Raw genomic sequence first — 16,066 nt, forward strand, 5'->3', positions numbered from 1 at the left:
ATGACTCCAAGGTGTCATGAGAGGGAGTCATGGGCATGTTTTTGGGAGTTAACTTTAGTTTTCAAATTTCATCAAGACATCTACTGTGATTGTTTAATAACGACAAAAAGACCAAGGTAAAGCTAGTCAGATATTTAATCAGCACTTAGCAGTTAACTGGCAGACATTTAGTTTGAGTAGTTTAGATTATCTGAACTAAGCGCCCAGTTTCAATGACACAAGCCTCTAAATTCACTGTGTATTTGAGATAATTTGTCATCAAAAATGCAGGTTTTATGCATCATGGCAAACACTGTTAGGACTGGTTTGTTTAAATCTGTGCTGAGTTGTGTTTCAGCTGCAGGCATTCAAGTATGTCATTTAGCCAGACATTCAGAACCACATCTCTACCAGTCAGATACATGAGGAGGTATCAGTGTCATTATAACACAGTTTTCACTATAAGTCCTGAGGTCCCTTCAAACTTAAAATGGTTATAAAATTTATCAGTGACGTGGCTGTTTGAGTGATGCAACTCTGCACAACAAATTGAAGCAACCTAGATCATTTGAGCCCTTGCATAATCAAAGATTACAATCAAAATACCAGGGGAAGAGGGTGGATTTGTGCAAGGGGAGGGTACTGAGAGAAGTGGCTGTTACTGGGGTGGGGCAGTTACAGAATAGGGAGATGATGGTCACAATGTGAGCAGAATATTTTTTTTCTTTCAGTTTTTAGAGTGGATGGTGAGTTCGTGGAATGGGGTATTAAGGAAGTAGCTAGTCATGGGACTAGGTTAAACGTGGCAGAATATTCTGGAGCTAGATGTTTTGCAACATTCTGGAGTGAGTATGGTTCTACCCAACTTTTAGCAATATTCCAGCAATATTACCGAAGAGGACACCAGAAATGAGCTTCACACTTTGTACCTATGTGTGGAATCAAACCTGTGTCTTCAGTGTGATGAGCGAATGCAGTAACAATCAGGCTACCCCACCATGCTTTTCGGTGGACTGCAGAAGAAGAGTTGATGGGTCTGGCTCATGAGGGGTTTGGATGTTGAATAAGGGAATTGTGTAAGACTGCATACCTGTTCGTGACAGTTGCCGACGATGAGGATCTCCTGCAGGGTGAGATATGTGGGGGCGCATTTATCCAGGGGTGGGGTATTGAGTGGGGTGAGTCGATGTGACAGAACGATCGTTGATGAGTCCACATCAACCACATTGATGATGTTGTCAGCCTGTGGAGAAATAAGAGCATCATTATCTATACTGAATTCCAATTATTATTTCACCATGGAAACAGATTTCTCAATACATTTAAAGTTAGCTGGCAGTGGCATCTAGAAATTGGTTATAAGAAAACTTTATGGATATGAACTTCCAGTTTATCGAATAGGCATCGTTTCAAGGTAGATTCTGACACCAGTTTCATGGCTGGGCAAGTATCTACAACAATATCTGTCAGTGTGCAACAACTTGAGGTTGTTAGGCAGAAAGTGGTATGCAATCTGCTATAACTCACTGTCAGCTTAATGTGATTGAGTATAGTTTTACACCCCACTCAGCGACATTCCAGCTATACGGTGGCAGTCTGTAAATAACCGATTCTGCACCAGACAATCCAGTGATCAACAGCATAAGCATCAATCTGAACAAATGGGAACCAAGGACATGTGTCAGAACCTGGTAATCAGCTTAATGAGGAAGAAAAGCCAATGTCAAGCTGGTGTTATGAGTGTTTACCTTGTTGAAATAGTCAAACCTCTGATTACTGTAAAGTGATAAACTGATGATCACTGAATCAGGGCAAAGCTTGGACTAAACCACAAATCATTTGGTTCTCACAAATGTAACAGAAGCAACTCTGCAAATTGTAAACCAAAAGTCACTGTGTTCTGTAATCTGATTGGTTGAAAAACATGATCAAATGGTATTAGATTCCCGGAAACTGCAAGACTATTCACTGCGTATTGACACATAAACAATTGTTTTGTTGTGTCATCAACAGTGGTGACATCATTCAAATCACATTGTGACGTAAAGTTAGAATGACGTCACAAATGAGCAACTCCAGATGCTACCATGGGAACCAGCTGAAACGGCCAGCTCATGACACTTCACTGCTGTACCCATACTCGATGTAAACGAGTGCTGACAGTAAAACCCCTTTGGTTTACTTTTTTGTTTACAATGTCGATAAACATCATGTGTTGGCCAATTTCCGGGTGTTATTGAGTATTTGAAGCATGGGAATACATTTGGAACAGACGGCATAAGCCGGAGGTTTCAAATGAAATATTCCCGAGCTTCAAATACTCAATAACACCTGGAAATTGGCCAACACATGATGTTTATCTCCTAAGAGAATTACAGCACTTGGACAAGTGAGCCACCTCATGCCACTTGAACATAAATATGGCTGTGTAAGATTTTACTGCAGCCGTGAGGAACATGTTTTTTCTGATGCAGTGTTTTAATCTAACAACCTAAATCGTTTATCTGCCAACCTTCTAACAATTTCAAAAACAGTGGGGTACATTTAGTATTTTATACAATTAAAAATACATCAAAACTTATTGACACTCAATCCCGTTGGCAATCCATATTGGCAAAATATATTTGAATTGGTTTGATAACAAGACACAACTTCTTTCTCGATTTAAAAAAAAAACAAGATCGGTACATCCGGGTAGATAAAAGGAAGACATATTCCTGCAAACAGGAAACAAAGAAACACCTATCTGACAGATCACAGAACCAGGTTGTAACAAACAATCATTATGTCAGTCTGCAATGAAACAAAGTATGGGTGTGAAAACATAATACCTCGATGAAAGCCTTAATTTCACCAAGAACTAGCGTCCACTCCAGCTGATCATCAGGTTCGTATGCGCTCGTGTAGTCATCTATCTGTTTGGCCAATTCCTGAAAAAAAAGGCAACAATAATAGATGCCAGAGGAAATCCAGTAATCACTGTAGTGATCACTGTCTCATAAATACAATTCTTAGTGCATCTCTAACATATCTTCAAAGTATTCAGGTAATTTTTATAACTTATTCTGGGGTAGATAATGTGTGTGAGTGACCGAGTATGGTTTTTAGCATGTTTCCAGCAACATCATAGCAAGGGCCACCAGAAATGGGCTTCACACATTGTACCCATGTGGGGAATTGAACTTGGGTCATCAACGTGACGAAAGGATGCTTTAACCACCATGCTACCCCACTGCTCCTCGATAATGTTTGTATCACTCGACTCAATGTTTCAGCCTTACCCGGACCAAGTCTCGCACAAGCTTCATCTTCTTCAGCAACAAGCATACAACAATAAACCTTGCATAGTAGCGGAGTTTCTTCACCATCAGATCTGGCCTGCAACATCACATGACCTTCATGAAGGTTGCTACATTGTGTGCATCACACGTCACACCTATACACTGCACATATATACACTGTATTTTTCCTTACACTGTACATACACAAGCATTCTACTGAAACCATTATATATTAATAACGATATCTATAAGGGATCAAATTAATCTGAAAAAAATTAAATACTGTAAAAATATGCATCAACACACACTAATCAGCTTTTGATAAAGTTAAATGTCACTTTTGACAATATTCCTGCAATATCAAACAAAGGACTTCACACACTGTAGCCATGTGGGGCATCAAACCAGGTCTTTATTGTAACGAACCAATGGTTTAATCACTAGGCTACCCTACCATCCTTTGTATTGGCAAGCTAGTTCTTAGTATCAGTTTCAGCAGATTTCAGTGTTCTTGGGTGTTACTACTGTGAGTCAATGCCAAATATAATTCACTGTGGATTTGGAGAAGTTATTAAAATCACCGACATACGCAATCCTGTATGTTATCAAGTCTGGCAAACCATGGTTGAAAGTAGAAAAAGTAGAAAGAAAGTAGATCCAATTACAATTATCGATCCGGTCACACACTGACTGACTATATAAACAAAACGCCTCTTGTAGCCTGAAAGTGATGGATTGCATGGATGGAGCTATTGACATTTGAATGATATTTGATACATCCACGGAAGTAGCTATATTCTGCTTCATGTCAAACATAATCATAAATACACAATTCTAGTTATCTTTTAACGGAACATAACAACCATATCAAAAGTTGGCTAGTGTATGTGTAATATGAGTAAATTATGTACATCATCATCAGCATCTGGTTCAGTATGAAAGATCATGATAATTCAGTTAAACATGGTAACTCGAGTTTTCACACCTGTATATTTCCCCATATCTAGCCAGTGTTTGCCTGAATACTACAGCATGTTTCCCCACATCACCTGGCCATGTTCCATGACTCATCACTCACGTCCAGGCCATTTGTACAACAACTTATTTTTACTTTCAGGTTTATGAATTTTAAAGTGTAAAATTCTGGTTGGTAGGTGGCACTAATGATGGGAAAAAAATTAAATATAGAATATTTTTTATGAAGGTCATGAACAAAATCCAAATAAAAATATTTGTCCTCCATATTGACTTATCCTATGACAGTCATGGGACAATATGTGGCGTAGCGCCTTAGACAACTGGCCATTGTTTGAAGTGTGCTGCATGGAACGAAGCCTCTATCACTTTCATCACAAAAGCAAAACTGCCATAGTCACATAATGAAGATTCACAAAGGCAACCCTGTTATTCAGTTATCAAAATGATTTAGAGATTTAAAATGCAATCTCAAATTGCGTTTTTGAAAATGTCCAATTTACAAAGGATTATTTTGGACATAAATACCTGGCCTCAACATCCTCACTTGGGTCTAGTAATGCGTAAGAATACACCCTGAATGTGGATAAGGAAGCTAATGATCTAGTAGCTGCAGTATTCAGTCTAACACTGACCAGGTATCACCAACATGTTAACTGAACATGCAAGGAAACTGTTAGTGTGTTCCATCAGTACCCATCACCTGTGCTAACATCCACTCAACCCAGCATCCAAGCAAGTTGACAACTGAGTAGATTCACATCAGAACATTCAACACTTAGAAATATCTCCCCATCATGACAAAAGCTGTCCCAAGTGGAACCGTGACACCCATTACCATAGCAACCGTAACAGAGTTGTTGAGTGTTGACATGTTACAGAGTGTGCGATTGGTACAATATTCAGTCTACAGTAGAGAAGAGGAAGAGACACAGGTCACTGCAGGGCACAGCAAACACTTAAAGCAGCACCACCATATACCACCGTATATCACACAAATGTGTTATATGATGCATATAGCATGGCTATCCATTGTATATATCATCCTTCATGTCAAGCCAGTGACCCAGTCTCAAACGCCGACAAAAGGAAATGAAATTTGATTAATAAGAACATTACAGTCCATCAACAGTTTTAGGGTAATCTTGCTTGTTTCAATGATCATGCTGCAAGAATTATAGCTATTATTATTATTATAGTTATTCTGTAAATTGCACTATATGTTTAAATAATAACATATATTTATAGCAAGGATTCTACTGTATGACTCATTTACAGTGAACAGTATGTACCAGTGCTTCTGACAGAATACAACAATACTATCAGACAGCTGATTTGTGTAATGTGCCATGTGTGTCACTGGAACATGTTTAGCTGGTAATGACACCCTGCATGAATCTAACACAGAAGCTTGTGACAATGATAAGCTGCACACACTAGTCTTCATGTCACTAATGTCAGTGTGTTTGGTGAATAGTCACTCTACTGCTGCAATGTGTGTATATTGCACGTCAATACAATGTAACTGGTATGGTTCCATAAACATGTGACTGGTATGATCACTTGAACATGTTACTGCACGATTCCTTGAACATGTAACTGGACTGAATCCTTGCAAGATTCCCTAAACATGTTACTGGTAAGATTCCTTGAATATGTTATTGGTATGATTCAATGTACTTGTTACTTGTATCGTTCCCTGAACATATTAGTGGTATAACTCCTTGTACATGTTACTGTATGATTCCTTCAATGTGTTACAATATGATTCCTTGAACATGTAACTGGATTGAATCCTTGAACATGTTACTGGTATGGTTCCCTGAACGTTACTTGTGTGATTCCTTGAAGATGTTACTATATCAGTCCTTGCACATGCTACTGTATGATTCCTTGTACATGTTACTGTATGATTCCTTGTACATGTTACTGTATGATTCCTTGCACATGCTACTGTATGATTCCTTGTACATTTCTTGAATGATTCCTTGTACATGTTACTGTATGATTCCTTGTACATGTTACTGTATGATTCCTTGTACATGTTACTGTATGATTCCTTGTACATTTCTTGAATGATTCCTTGTACATGTTACTGTATGATTCCTTGTACATGTTACTGTATGATTCCTTGTAGGTTACTGTGTGATTCCTTGTACATGTTACTGAACAATTCCTTGTACGTTACTGTGTGATAGCAAAGGTGTGCAGGTTACTGGTATGCCTGACTTGATCTCTGGTTACTGACACAGGTAGCTGGTAATGCAGCTGTCCAACAACACAGCGTTACAGTACAGGGACCACAGATTGTACATAATGGCATCATCTAAGCCAAGGAGGACATCATAAGCTGGTGAGGACTAAAGCGGAAGGGTTGAGGACACAACAGTTATGGGGGTTGGCAGCTACTTTGAATATATATTTCCACATTTTTCCTAAATATAATAAGTAGGGGACTTTAATTATGGATTCCTTATCAGTGGGATGTAAAACATTTCTCAATTTTCAAAATTTCTCAAAATTTCTCAAATGGACATCATGCCAATGGAAGTATGGACTCATTTTTATGTACTGTTGGGGTATAACTTTGGAAGAAGGTCCTAGTAGTATTTACTTTGAGTGGGAATATTTGCCATTTCTTCCATTAAGTCTGGCTATAACAGCTGGATAAAATGGACATTATTGCTTTTAGGAATTAGTTTTTGACATATGGAAAATATCAGATTTTCAATAAAAGCTTTTAAATTGTCAGCTACCTACTCTTATCAATCCAGAACAGGGAATAAACGAAGTGTGTCCCAACGCTAATCATAAGTTATAACATTCTGAAAAACTGTACTATCACGTGTACACCTTACTATGATCCTGGCAGTGAAGGTTGTCCTGACTTGTCTACTACAGCCATGACTCTCTAATACCCTAGAACATAATGAGCAGCAAGAACTAGATGACCAGTGGAAGGAATGACGGACGCGGGACTGAGCCATGCATGCACATGTAGAAACGATGACTATAAGAGACACTGTCACCAGGGTCACCTTAAACTGACCTGTCATGGGAGATAACTAGTGACTTTCCTATGTCATGTAGTGTACTGTGGAGTAGAATAGGAAAACATCTAGCACTAAACAATGGCATTGCAGCTGGAAACCACCAAGGCCTTTTTCATCCTTTGGTTTAAAGATTCAGATTATGTGAAACCAAATCAAAAATTATTTTTATCACTGAAATATGTAGAAATACTAGGCTGATAGCCAGTAATCTCATCTTTTAACAAATTTCAATGATAAAAACATTCTCCACATTTAGGTTTTTGAGGGATGGAAAAAAGTTTTTAATCTTTAATTATTGATAAACTTTGTCACAACAGCACTTTTCATTTTTTCCTTCACGAAAACAGGTTCTATGGATGATTTTAATGTACATTTAAATTTGACAACAAACAGTATTATTTTGCAACATCTGTAAACCAATGAATAAAAATGGCCAACTGCATCTAAAATTCTAGGCATGAAAGGCCAGTATTCAACTGGAACTTAAACACAATGGTAGGAATAAATAGCTGGTAAGTTTCAATGGTGAATTATTACTTGGGTCAATCCATAAATTTGCATTTCAATGACTATTCATTTTGAGAACACATATGGGAAACTGGCTTCAATAACAAACAAAGACCATGTGACAAAACCAGTCATGGTGACATGGAAATTCATTATACATATGTATGAAAATGAAATAATTCAAATGTTTAATTATATATCTTACAGTCAGGGCTGTAGATAAATTTGCGAAAAAATAATTCTTTATTGAGCTTTATGTCAATATAGAAACCATGGTAACAGCACTACCAAAATAAGTTTTGGTACTAGCAAAACTTCAGACTTCAGCATATCATTCTGCTGAATGTTGAACGTTGTTGTTTAAAATAAACTACATTAAAATATATTAAGGGTGACAAATACGTCACAAGGTGTTTTGAAATGGTGTACAGACTGTATGACCCTTGCAAAATCCCATATAAGCAACATTCCATGACAGTTCACGGTCTTTCCTTTTGGAGCTTTATGTGGGTTTGTGTTATGTCAGACAGGATTTTAGACCAAAAAGAAATTGACAATGGACAAAATATCATTTCAGACTGATCTAACCTGCTCCAAAAGCCATGTATTCATAATTTACATTGGCTGATCATGGCTAGTTCAGGGTCATTCACATAAATGGAATTTAATGCCACTGGGAACACTATTCCAGTTACATCACTGTGGGAGGAAAGCCAGAAGGGATGCAGGTATCACACATTTACCACTCGGACATTTACCACAGAGTGTGGTTGACATTGGGATTTGAACCCTTGATCCTAGTTTCCTGGCACATCCAAGGGATGCAACTCTGCACAGTGAACAACAATGCAATAGATGACTTTCACACGTGAACCCTGAGCCATGGAAGTTTATAAGGTGTTGACAGAGTGAAGTGTTGAATCTAGACAAAAAGATCTGAACATATGCCACAACGCAAAGTTAATAGTATGACCATCAACAGCCTACGTGAAAGAACCGGAGATATGTTTGTTTGTTGTTTAACGCTGCACTCAGCAATATTCCAGCTATATGGTGGCTGTCTGTAAATAATCAAGACTGGATCCCATGATCAACACCATGAGCATCGATCTCACAACTGATTTCATGTGTCAAACCAGTCAACTAGTCTAACCACTCAATCCCAATATAGGAGATATAATCACTTTATCACTGACACAGCTTTGAGGAACGAAGCTGGATTTTAATGATGCTTTTTTTTTCATCTTAACTCTACCAGCAAATCACAATCACCAGTGCATTTTATACATCATGAACAAGTGATAACTGTGTTTTAAATATGTTTGATTTTTTGGTTGCATGTGATCTTAATTATCATTGCGAAATTTATTAGCTACATTTTGAGCAGATATGAAATGAAATCCAAGTTTATTTGCAGTATGAAACCATAAGAAATTATCTAGGAGCCCATGGACAAGTAAGATACCATTACTTGATTGCCCGAAATGAAAACTGACTTGTCCCGGGTGTCAGACAATGGGATTTTTGAACCACTGTTCAGCAGTGAATTATTCAGAAAGAATGAGATGATGTTGAACATTCAGTGATAATTCCAGCCACTCTGTATTTAATCTTAATCTGAGCCAGGCTACCAAGTGGCTGATATTATGTGCAACACTCCATAAGGTTATGACTGGTCGACTGGTTTTGTGGCTCAGTGCTGCACTCAGCAATATTCCAGCTATCAGGCAGTAGTCTGCATACAATCAAGTCTGAAAATGACAATACAGTGATCTACACAATGAGTATCGATTTATTAAGTATCGTTTTATTTTATTTATTATTTATTAAGATACGATGACATATTTCAACCAAGTCCGTGAGCTTGACCACCCAATCTGTTAGTTGCCTCTTATGACGAGCATGGGTTACTGAAGATCAGTTCTAACCTGCATTAGGTTATGAAGACACACAGTTAGGATTATCTGGAATGGTTTGACCTTATCTAATCAACTCTTTTGCTACAGTGAACAAGAATGCTGGGGGCTGCACTCAAAATCTTATTTGGAATCACAGAATGAAAGGAGAGGAATCTACAGATAAAAATTAACACTGAATAAATGCTAAAGGGAAATATTTATAAAAGTTGTGTTTCAGATATGAGACTCTTGAAATGTAGATGAGAGTTCTGACAGTTAAATACAGACAAGATGAGAATGAACAGAAGAGATGGAGAGAAAGGGGCACCGAGTAAGATATCAGAAACATATTCACTGGCTATCATAATTTGATGAAATTGAAAAGGTGACGAGGGAATTACATGTACCATGATGAACAATTAATTCCGAGTGAGATCAGGACAATTTCATTACCTCTTAGAAAATGTAAAACTATTTATTTTTAAAAAAGTTCTTTCATGGGAAATCTGTAACAGTCATGTCCAAATTTAGAATTACATTGAAATACTGACCATGTTTGTTGTCTTCACAGCTACTAGAGCAACTGCACAACTTCCCTAACCAAATGACTGACTGAGTGTGGTTTTGTTGCTTTTCGCAATATTCAAGCAATATCAAGGCAGGGGAAACCAGAAATGGGGTTCATACATTGTACGCATGTGGGTAATCAAACCCGGGTCTTTGGTGTGACAAGTGAGCACCTTAACCACTAGGCTACCCTCCCGCCTCAATAAGCAATTGAACATTATACACACATATAGATGTTGATGTGCAATGTTTTGTCTTTGATTTGATGATTGCTTCTTTAACTAGAGCATTATCATGTATTATCATTCCCTTGTACCTTCAGTTTTGTTTAGAAAACATTATTCCATGAAACAAGTCCATAATGTCAACATCAGCATGTACTTAATCTGCTTATGCTCTTCAATAAATATATAACATTTCACAGAAAAAAACATTCTTACATATTATCATATTTATCAAAAACATTTAAGAAAATTAATCTGACACTAGTAGACAAGAAATGTGGCTGAGATAAGATTGAGATTCTATCAATCTGAGAATCTACTCGTAAAAACTCAACAAACACAGATATACTGCAGGAGATTAGATGAGAGGGGGACAGAGGAAGGAGAGACCTATATGGAATGTTCTGTATGTATGTCAATGCGGTTTTCAGAGAGTGAGAGTTTCACACTGCTCTATACAGTATTTCAGTTATTCATATCACATTAAATAATGAAAATAGCCCAGGGGTTCAAATTTCTTTAATAAAGCTACTTGGCACAGGGCAAGCGACTTGTCCTGACTAATTTTCCACTTGCCATGATTTCATTATGTAATCAAGAGTGATACATAGCAAAGTGAGGTAACTCTACTTTACCATTATTGCGAAATTTATACGCTACATTTTGAGCAGATATGAAATGAAATCAAATATTCTTTGCAGTTCGAAACCATAAGTGGAAACCATCTAGAAGCCTACAGACAAGTAAGATATCATTACTTGATTGCCCGAAATGAAAACTGACATGTCCCGGGCGTCAGGCGATGGGATTTTTGAACCCCGTAGCCCAAAGCAACTCTGGTCGTAGACGTTAGAAACATTGGCAAAACTCTAACATAGACCATACCCAAAGGTTCATACTCTGGCTTTGTCCAAGCAGATCATGTAACTGCTGAGGGACACAACTCTGCACAGCTCACTGTGACTCTTAGACCACACATGCCCAGGTACAGAGTGGACTAACAAGGAGTGGCTGACCATGGTGCCACCGGGACTAAAAATTCTACCTCTCCTCTTTGGTTGCCTTGGAGTAGTAAGCTCTCATTCGTATCGCAGAGTAGAAAGAGAAAGACTCATTCAAGTAATTCGTCTCACTGGTTCGCAAACTGTAAAGAAAGAGGTACAGGTAAATACTTCAGAAATACATACGCCAGTATCATAGCAAGTCAGAGATAAAACAGGCAACAGCTTTTAAGGAATCATTGCAGAGAACTAAACCCTGGATAAGAAACGCATGAGTCCGGCTGTTCAACCATATCCATCCATCCCTACCCAACGCCCTACCCATCACATACATCCCTGCCTCGACCATCCATCCCTCCCATCCATCCACGCAGTCCATTGATATATCAAATAACTATATTTCAGTTTAGAAATGAGAACTAAGAAGTTGAAACAATAACCCACTAGTAATGGTAGTAAAGCTGTCCTATCTTAGAAGCAATTTCTCCAATCTGCCATCTCTTCAGCCCGTACTTGGAATCGAGTATTTGTCTGAAAAGAGAAAATCACTTAAGAAAGTCCTTGAGTAACATCAACATTCAATATTTAACTACAATATCATGGATGTCTCTGAGTGAGTGAGTGAGTGAGTGAGTGAGTGAGTGAGTGAGTGAGTCTACATGCACCATGTTTGTGTGTGCACGTTATAACTATTCTAGAAAGAAACTATAAATAAATATTTATGTGATAAAAAAAAATTCATGTTCAAGCAGGCAAATGTCTTAATGTTATAAAGCAGTAACTGAGTCATGTTATTTGCTCTTTTGATAAACAGACAATTATATATGTCAGTATGATTTACTTAAGAAATACAGTTCATTTTACCAACATGTATAGTGTAATAAAGCACACTTTCGCCCTAAACTATTATAGTTGGATGCAAGTCCTTGTGCTTGAACTATAATAGTTCAGGGCAAAAGTGTGCTTTATTACACTATACATGGTGGTAGAATGAACTGTACTTCTTTTCTAAGATGTCGTATTTAATAATTTTTAAGCCTAATTTCGATTAACCTATGGCAGAAAACAAACGACAGTGTCTGTGACCTAAATTAAGAATCCTCACACAGGGCTAACTGATGCGCTGTTCTTTTGACGTGTCAGTCCCCTACGTTAAGACAAATGTTACTAGAAAAACAAATGATGAACAGTTTGGTGACGGTCTATGTTTGGGTTAAATATCTTCTGTAGATCATTTAATTACATCTGTAATTCTCATAATCCATACAAGGCAATATGACCATCTCATTTCTCCTACCAACGAAAGTTTAGATCAGTACATTTAGCTGAAGCTGACTAGTCATGCGACATTCCATGATTGCATTGTGGGAATGTAAACATTGGAAACATTACTGTCTCTCTGTAAAATTTTGAGTTGAAGTATGAAACATTTTATCCTTCGGAAAACATAAACATAATGTTTCCACTGGTGATGTTAGCTGTTTGATGCAACTGCAAACCAAGAAACGGGATGCGACAAAGCAGTTTACTGTGGGAGGCTGTACGAGGCGATGGCAACTGGCATCCATTGTGACGTCGGTTACATTGTGACGTAATGCTAAAAAGTTCGATTACGAGGGGGCAGACTGGAATGGTGCAGTGACGTCAACACATTGTGGTGTAATGCAAAAAGTGCACATTATTGTCCGATGAAGTATTGTCGGCGTCTTTGATCTTTCACCGAAGCATCTTAGAATGAAATGTAACAATATTAATACACAAATGTTGAGATATGTAGCTTAATCATCTGGTTTAATCAGTGCTGGTTAATCAGTTCTATCTTCAGCACTGATGATGGTAATACCTGTGCTGCTGCTGAAACTTCCAGAGTTTCGTGTACACATCGAATGTGCGGCCGAAGTAGGACTGCCATTGTTTGTGGCCATATTGGGGTAAGTCTCTGCAAGAAGACAACATTTAATCAGTAACAAGACAAACAATCCTAATACAGCATGCAGTTAGAACACGGCGGGGACAACAGAAACGGACTTTATACATTGTGCCCATGTGTGCCTGAGTCTTCAGCATGACATGCCAAAGATTTAACCATTAGGTCACCCCAGCGACCCATAAAACTTGGGAAATTAGTAGGGCAGGTTCGTGATATTGATCACAAAGATAATCTTCAGTGGTCAAATCACAGATGAAAAAATGGGAAGTAACTCTGAGTAATATGCCAAAAGCATACTTCACATTAATGGTTAGTGATAATACAATGATTCATGGATTATTCTACGGACACTTCTCTTTGATATTTCTTTCAATCTATTATCTTCAATCTTTTTTCATAATTCTACACCAACCCGAGAAAAGTGTATTCAGTGTTCGGATTTTCTAAAATCTTACTTGTTTTCCTGCATAACTTATTCATCTGGGAGCCCAATTCAAGTACTCTTGGCAAGTAAGTTGAAAAAGATTCTTTTTGAGAACATATTTTCTTTCACGTCACATAACAAAGTAAAGAATAATTTAGTATTGCTAATGCTGCTATATCAGCCAATGAGAAGATTAACATAAAACAGCTAGTATTTGTTTAGGACCTATTCTCCTCGTTGAAAGTTTTTCACTCGAGATGTCTCTGTCTTTTTACTCAATTTGATACACTAATGAACTGCCAAAAATTATGTACAGGTTATTGAACCAGTACAAGATTATCAAACCTAGGTCTGTTCCATCCCCCATCACCATGACAACTACTTCAGTTGAAATATCCTGATTCAGTCCCTTGGTATTTACAAACATCAAAACGAATTCATTTGATGTCCCAGGTGACTAACCTGTTAGGTAACTATAGCGACTGTGCTTCATATTACATCATGATACAATCATGTCATTAAGAGAATCAATACATTCTAGGAACCCATTGGCACCCACAGCACTACCAGCACTACTGGAAGACATAATTTCACAAAAGGCTAATTTCAAAATGAAATGTTGATCAGAGTGAGCTGTTTATTGCCTTTAGCAATATTCAAAAATATCAATACAGGGGACACCAAGATTTGTCTTGACATGTGGACCCCCTTTGGGATTTGATGCTGTGTGAATAGCAAACACTGAACCACCTGGTTACGTCACCTCACAAAATGCTGTTATAGTCAGGCTTCTGTATTCCCGTCACCAAATCAGTTTTGTTGTATGAGAATGACATTTGAACTAAGAAATCCTCAAGTGTATAAATTTGGAATGCATTTAACAATAAACATGCTGTTGGTAGCAGCACTATACTCAATATATGTCATTCTATACATTCAACATTCAATTTAACACCCTTTCTATGGACCAGAAAATCCAGTGATAGACATCATGAGCACTGATGAATTGCATCAACAAAGTCATCAAGTCTGACCACCAGATCCCTTTAGTCGCCTCTTAGATGACCATTTGCTGATCAAGACCTGTTCAACCTCAGATGTTCACAATATGAAAACATATACGGACAAGACAATCTAGTGACTGACAACATGAGCACTGATCTACACAGGTGGTATATGATATGAAACAGGTAACATCATATCAGTTGTGTGTCTTGACAAGCAATGGCTGCCAAAGACTAGTTCTACCCCAGATTTTCAGGGTGAAGACATTGAAACTCACAATATAATGTTGATCAAAATCAAAATCTATATTCAGTGATATAGACAACATTCTTGGTGAGCCCTCAGTCATGCTGCCTGGCCACTTTGTTGAAACAGCCAGCTGGGTGACAACCAACCGCACAACAGATTAATAATTCATACACTACAGACAAACATGGCTAATATCAAGCATTGATTATTTAACTCCATTAGCTGGGCCGACTTTCCCTGTGGGATAAACATGAATGATCTTATAACAGTGTAAGTTCTACTTGCTATAAAACAGGTCCAGTATTTCATAGCTGAAAATTCACTCCTACTTGCTATAGCTGTGTGATAAGAGCTAAATAATACAGGATTATACATCTGGGAAACTATTAAAGGTCTCTGAGACCTACCTAAAGTGCAAAGTCTACATTTGTCGTCATCAGAATAAAGATATAATTTCAGTCAAAGATCAGTGTCAACAGAGCACCACTGTATCGGAAATTTCAAACACAAGCTCCCATATAAAAAGATTATCTGTAGCTCACCTTCAAGTTAGGATGTTTGTAACATTATCCCAAACCATAAATTATCACTGATTAAATGTATATGCACACAGACTGCAATATCTGCAAAACACCTAGTCAGATATATGGCTAATTTTAATAATAGTCTATTGCATCATACTGTTGCAACAAACTTTTGCAATACAATTACAAAATGCTGTTTTTCTCTCCTTTAATTGTCTCATTTGAAATTATTTCCCAAATAGTTTATATGAAATAAAACAAGCTAAAGTAGTTTCAGTTTTTTTCAATACCTCACAAGAATTTTGAAATACAGATCAAGTTGTTTTAAGAGGTAACAAGGGCAGATAACTCTAAATCAAAGTGAATGAATCTGGTTCTTCCTGTCTCTTGTGATACGCATTTATCGAAAAAAGTCAATTACTAACCTCTCAATAGTCACATACACTATC

At 37.5% G+C, this 16,066-nt stretch overlaps 1 protein-coding gene across 4 annotated transcripts in view; it reads right to left on the reverse strand.

Annotated features, from left to right (window-relative positions):
• The window catches only part of LOC137273286 (protein SCAI-like), a 34,189-nt gene that overhangs the window by 14,036 nt on the left and 4,087 nt on the right, over window positions 1-16,066 (reverse strand). For 2 of the 4 annotated variants that reach the window (XM_067805833.1, XM_067805835.1), the window contains exons 2-8: window positions 13,329-13,424; window positions 11,930-12,016; window positions 11,530-11,628; window positions 7,285-7,329; window positions 3,261-3,357; window positions 2,811-2,909; window positions 1,070-1,222 (exon numbers count right to left, since the gene is read on the reverse strand). In XM_067805833.1, coding sequence (XP_067661934.1) covers window positions 1,070-1,222; window positions 2,811-2,909; window positions 3,261-3,357; window positions 7,285-7,329; window positions 11,530-11,628; window positions 11,930-12,016; window positions 13,329-13,424 — 676 coding nt within the window. The remainder of the gene's footprint in view (window positions 1-1,069; window positions 1,223-2,810; window positions 2,910-3,260; window positions 3,358-7,284; window positions 7,330-11,529; window positions 11,629-11,929; window positions 12,017-13,328; window positions 13,425-16,066) is intronic. The other 2 variants (XM_067805834.1, XM_067805836.1) reach the window with 1 other exon arrangement.

Source organism: Haliotis asinina, chromosome 2 (assembly GCF_037392515.1).
Source record: "Haliotis asinina isolate JCU_RB_2024 chromosome 2, JCU_Hal_asi_v2, whole genome shotgun sequence".
NCBI classification, from domain to species: domain Eukaryota; kingdom Metazoa; phylum Mollusca; class Gastropoda; order Lepetellida; family Haliotidae; genus Haliotis; species Haliotis asinina.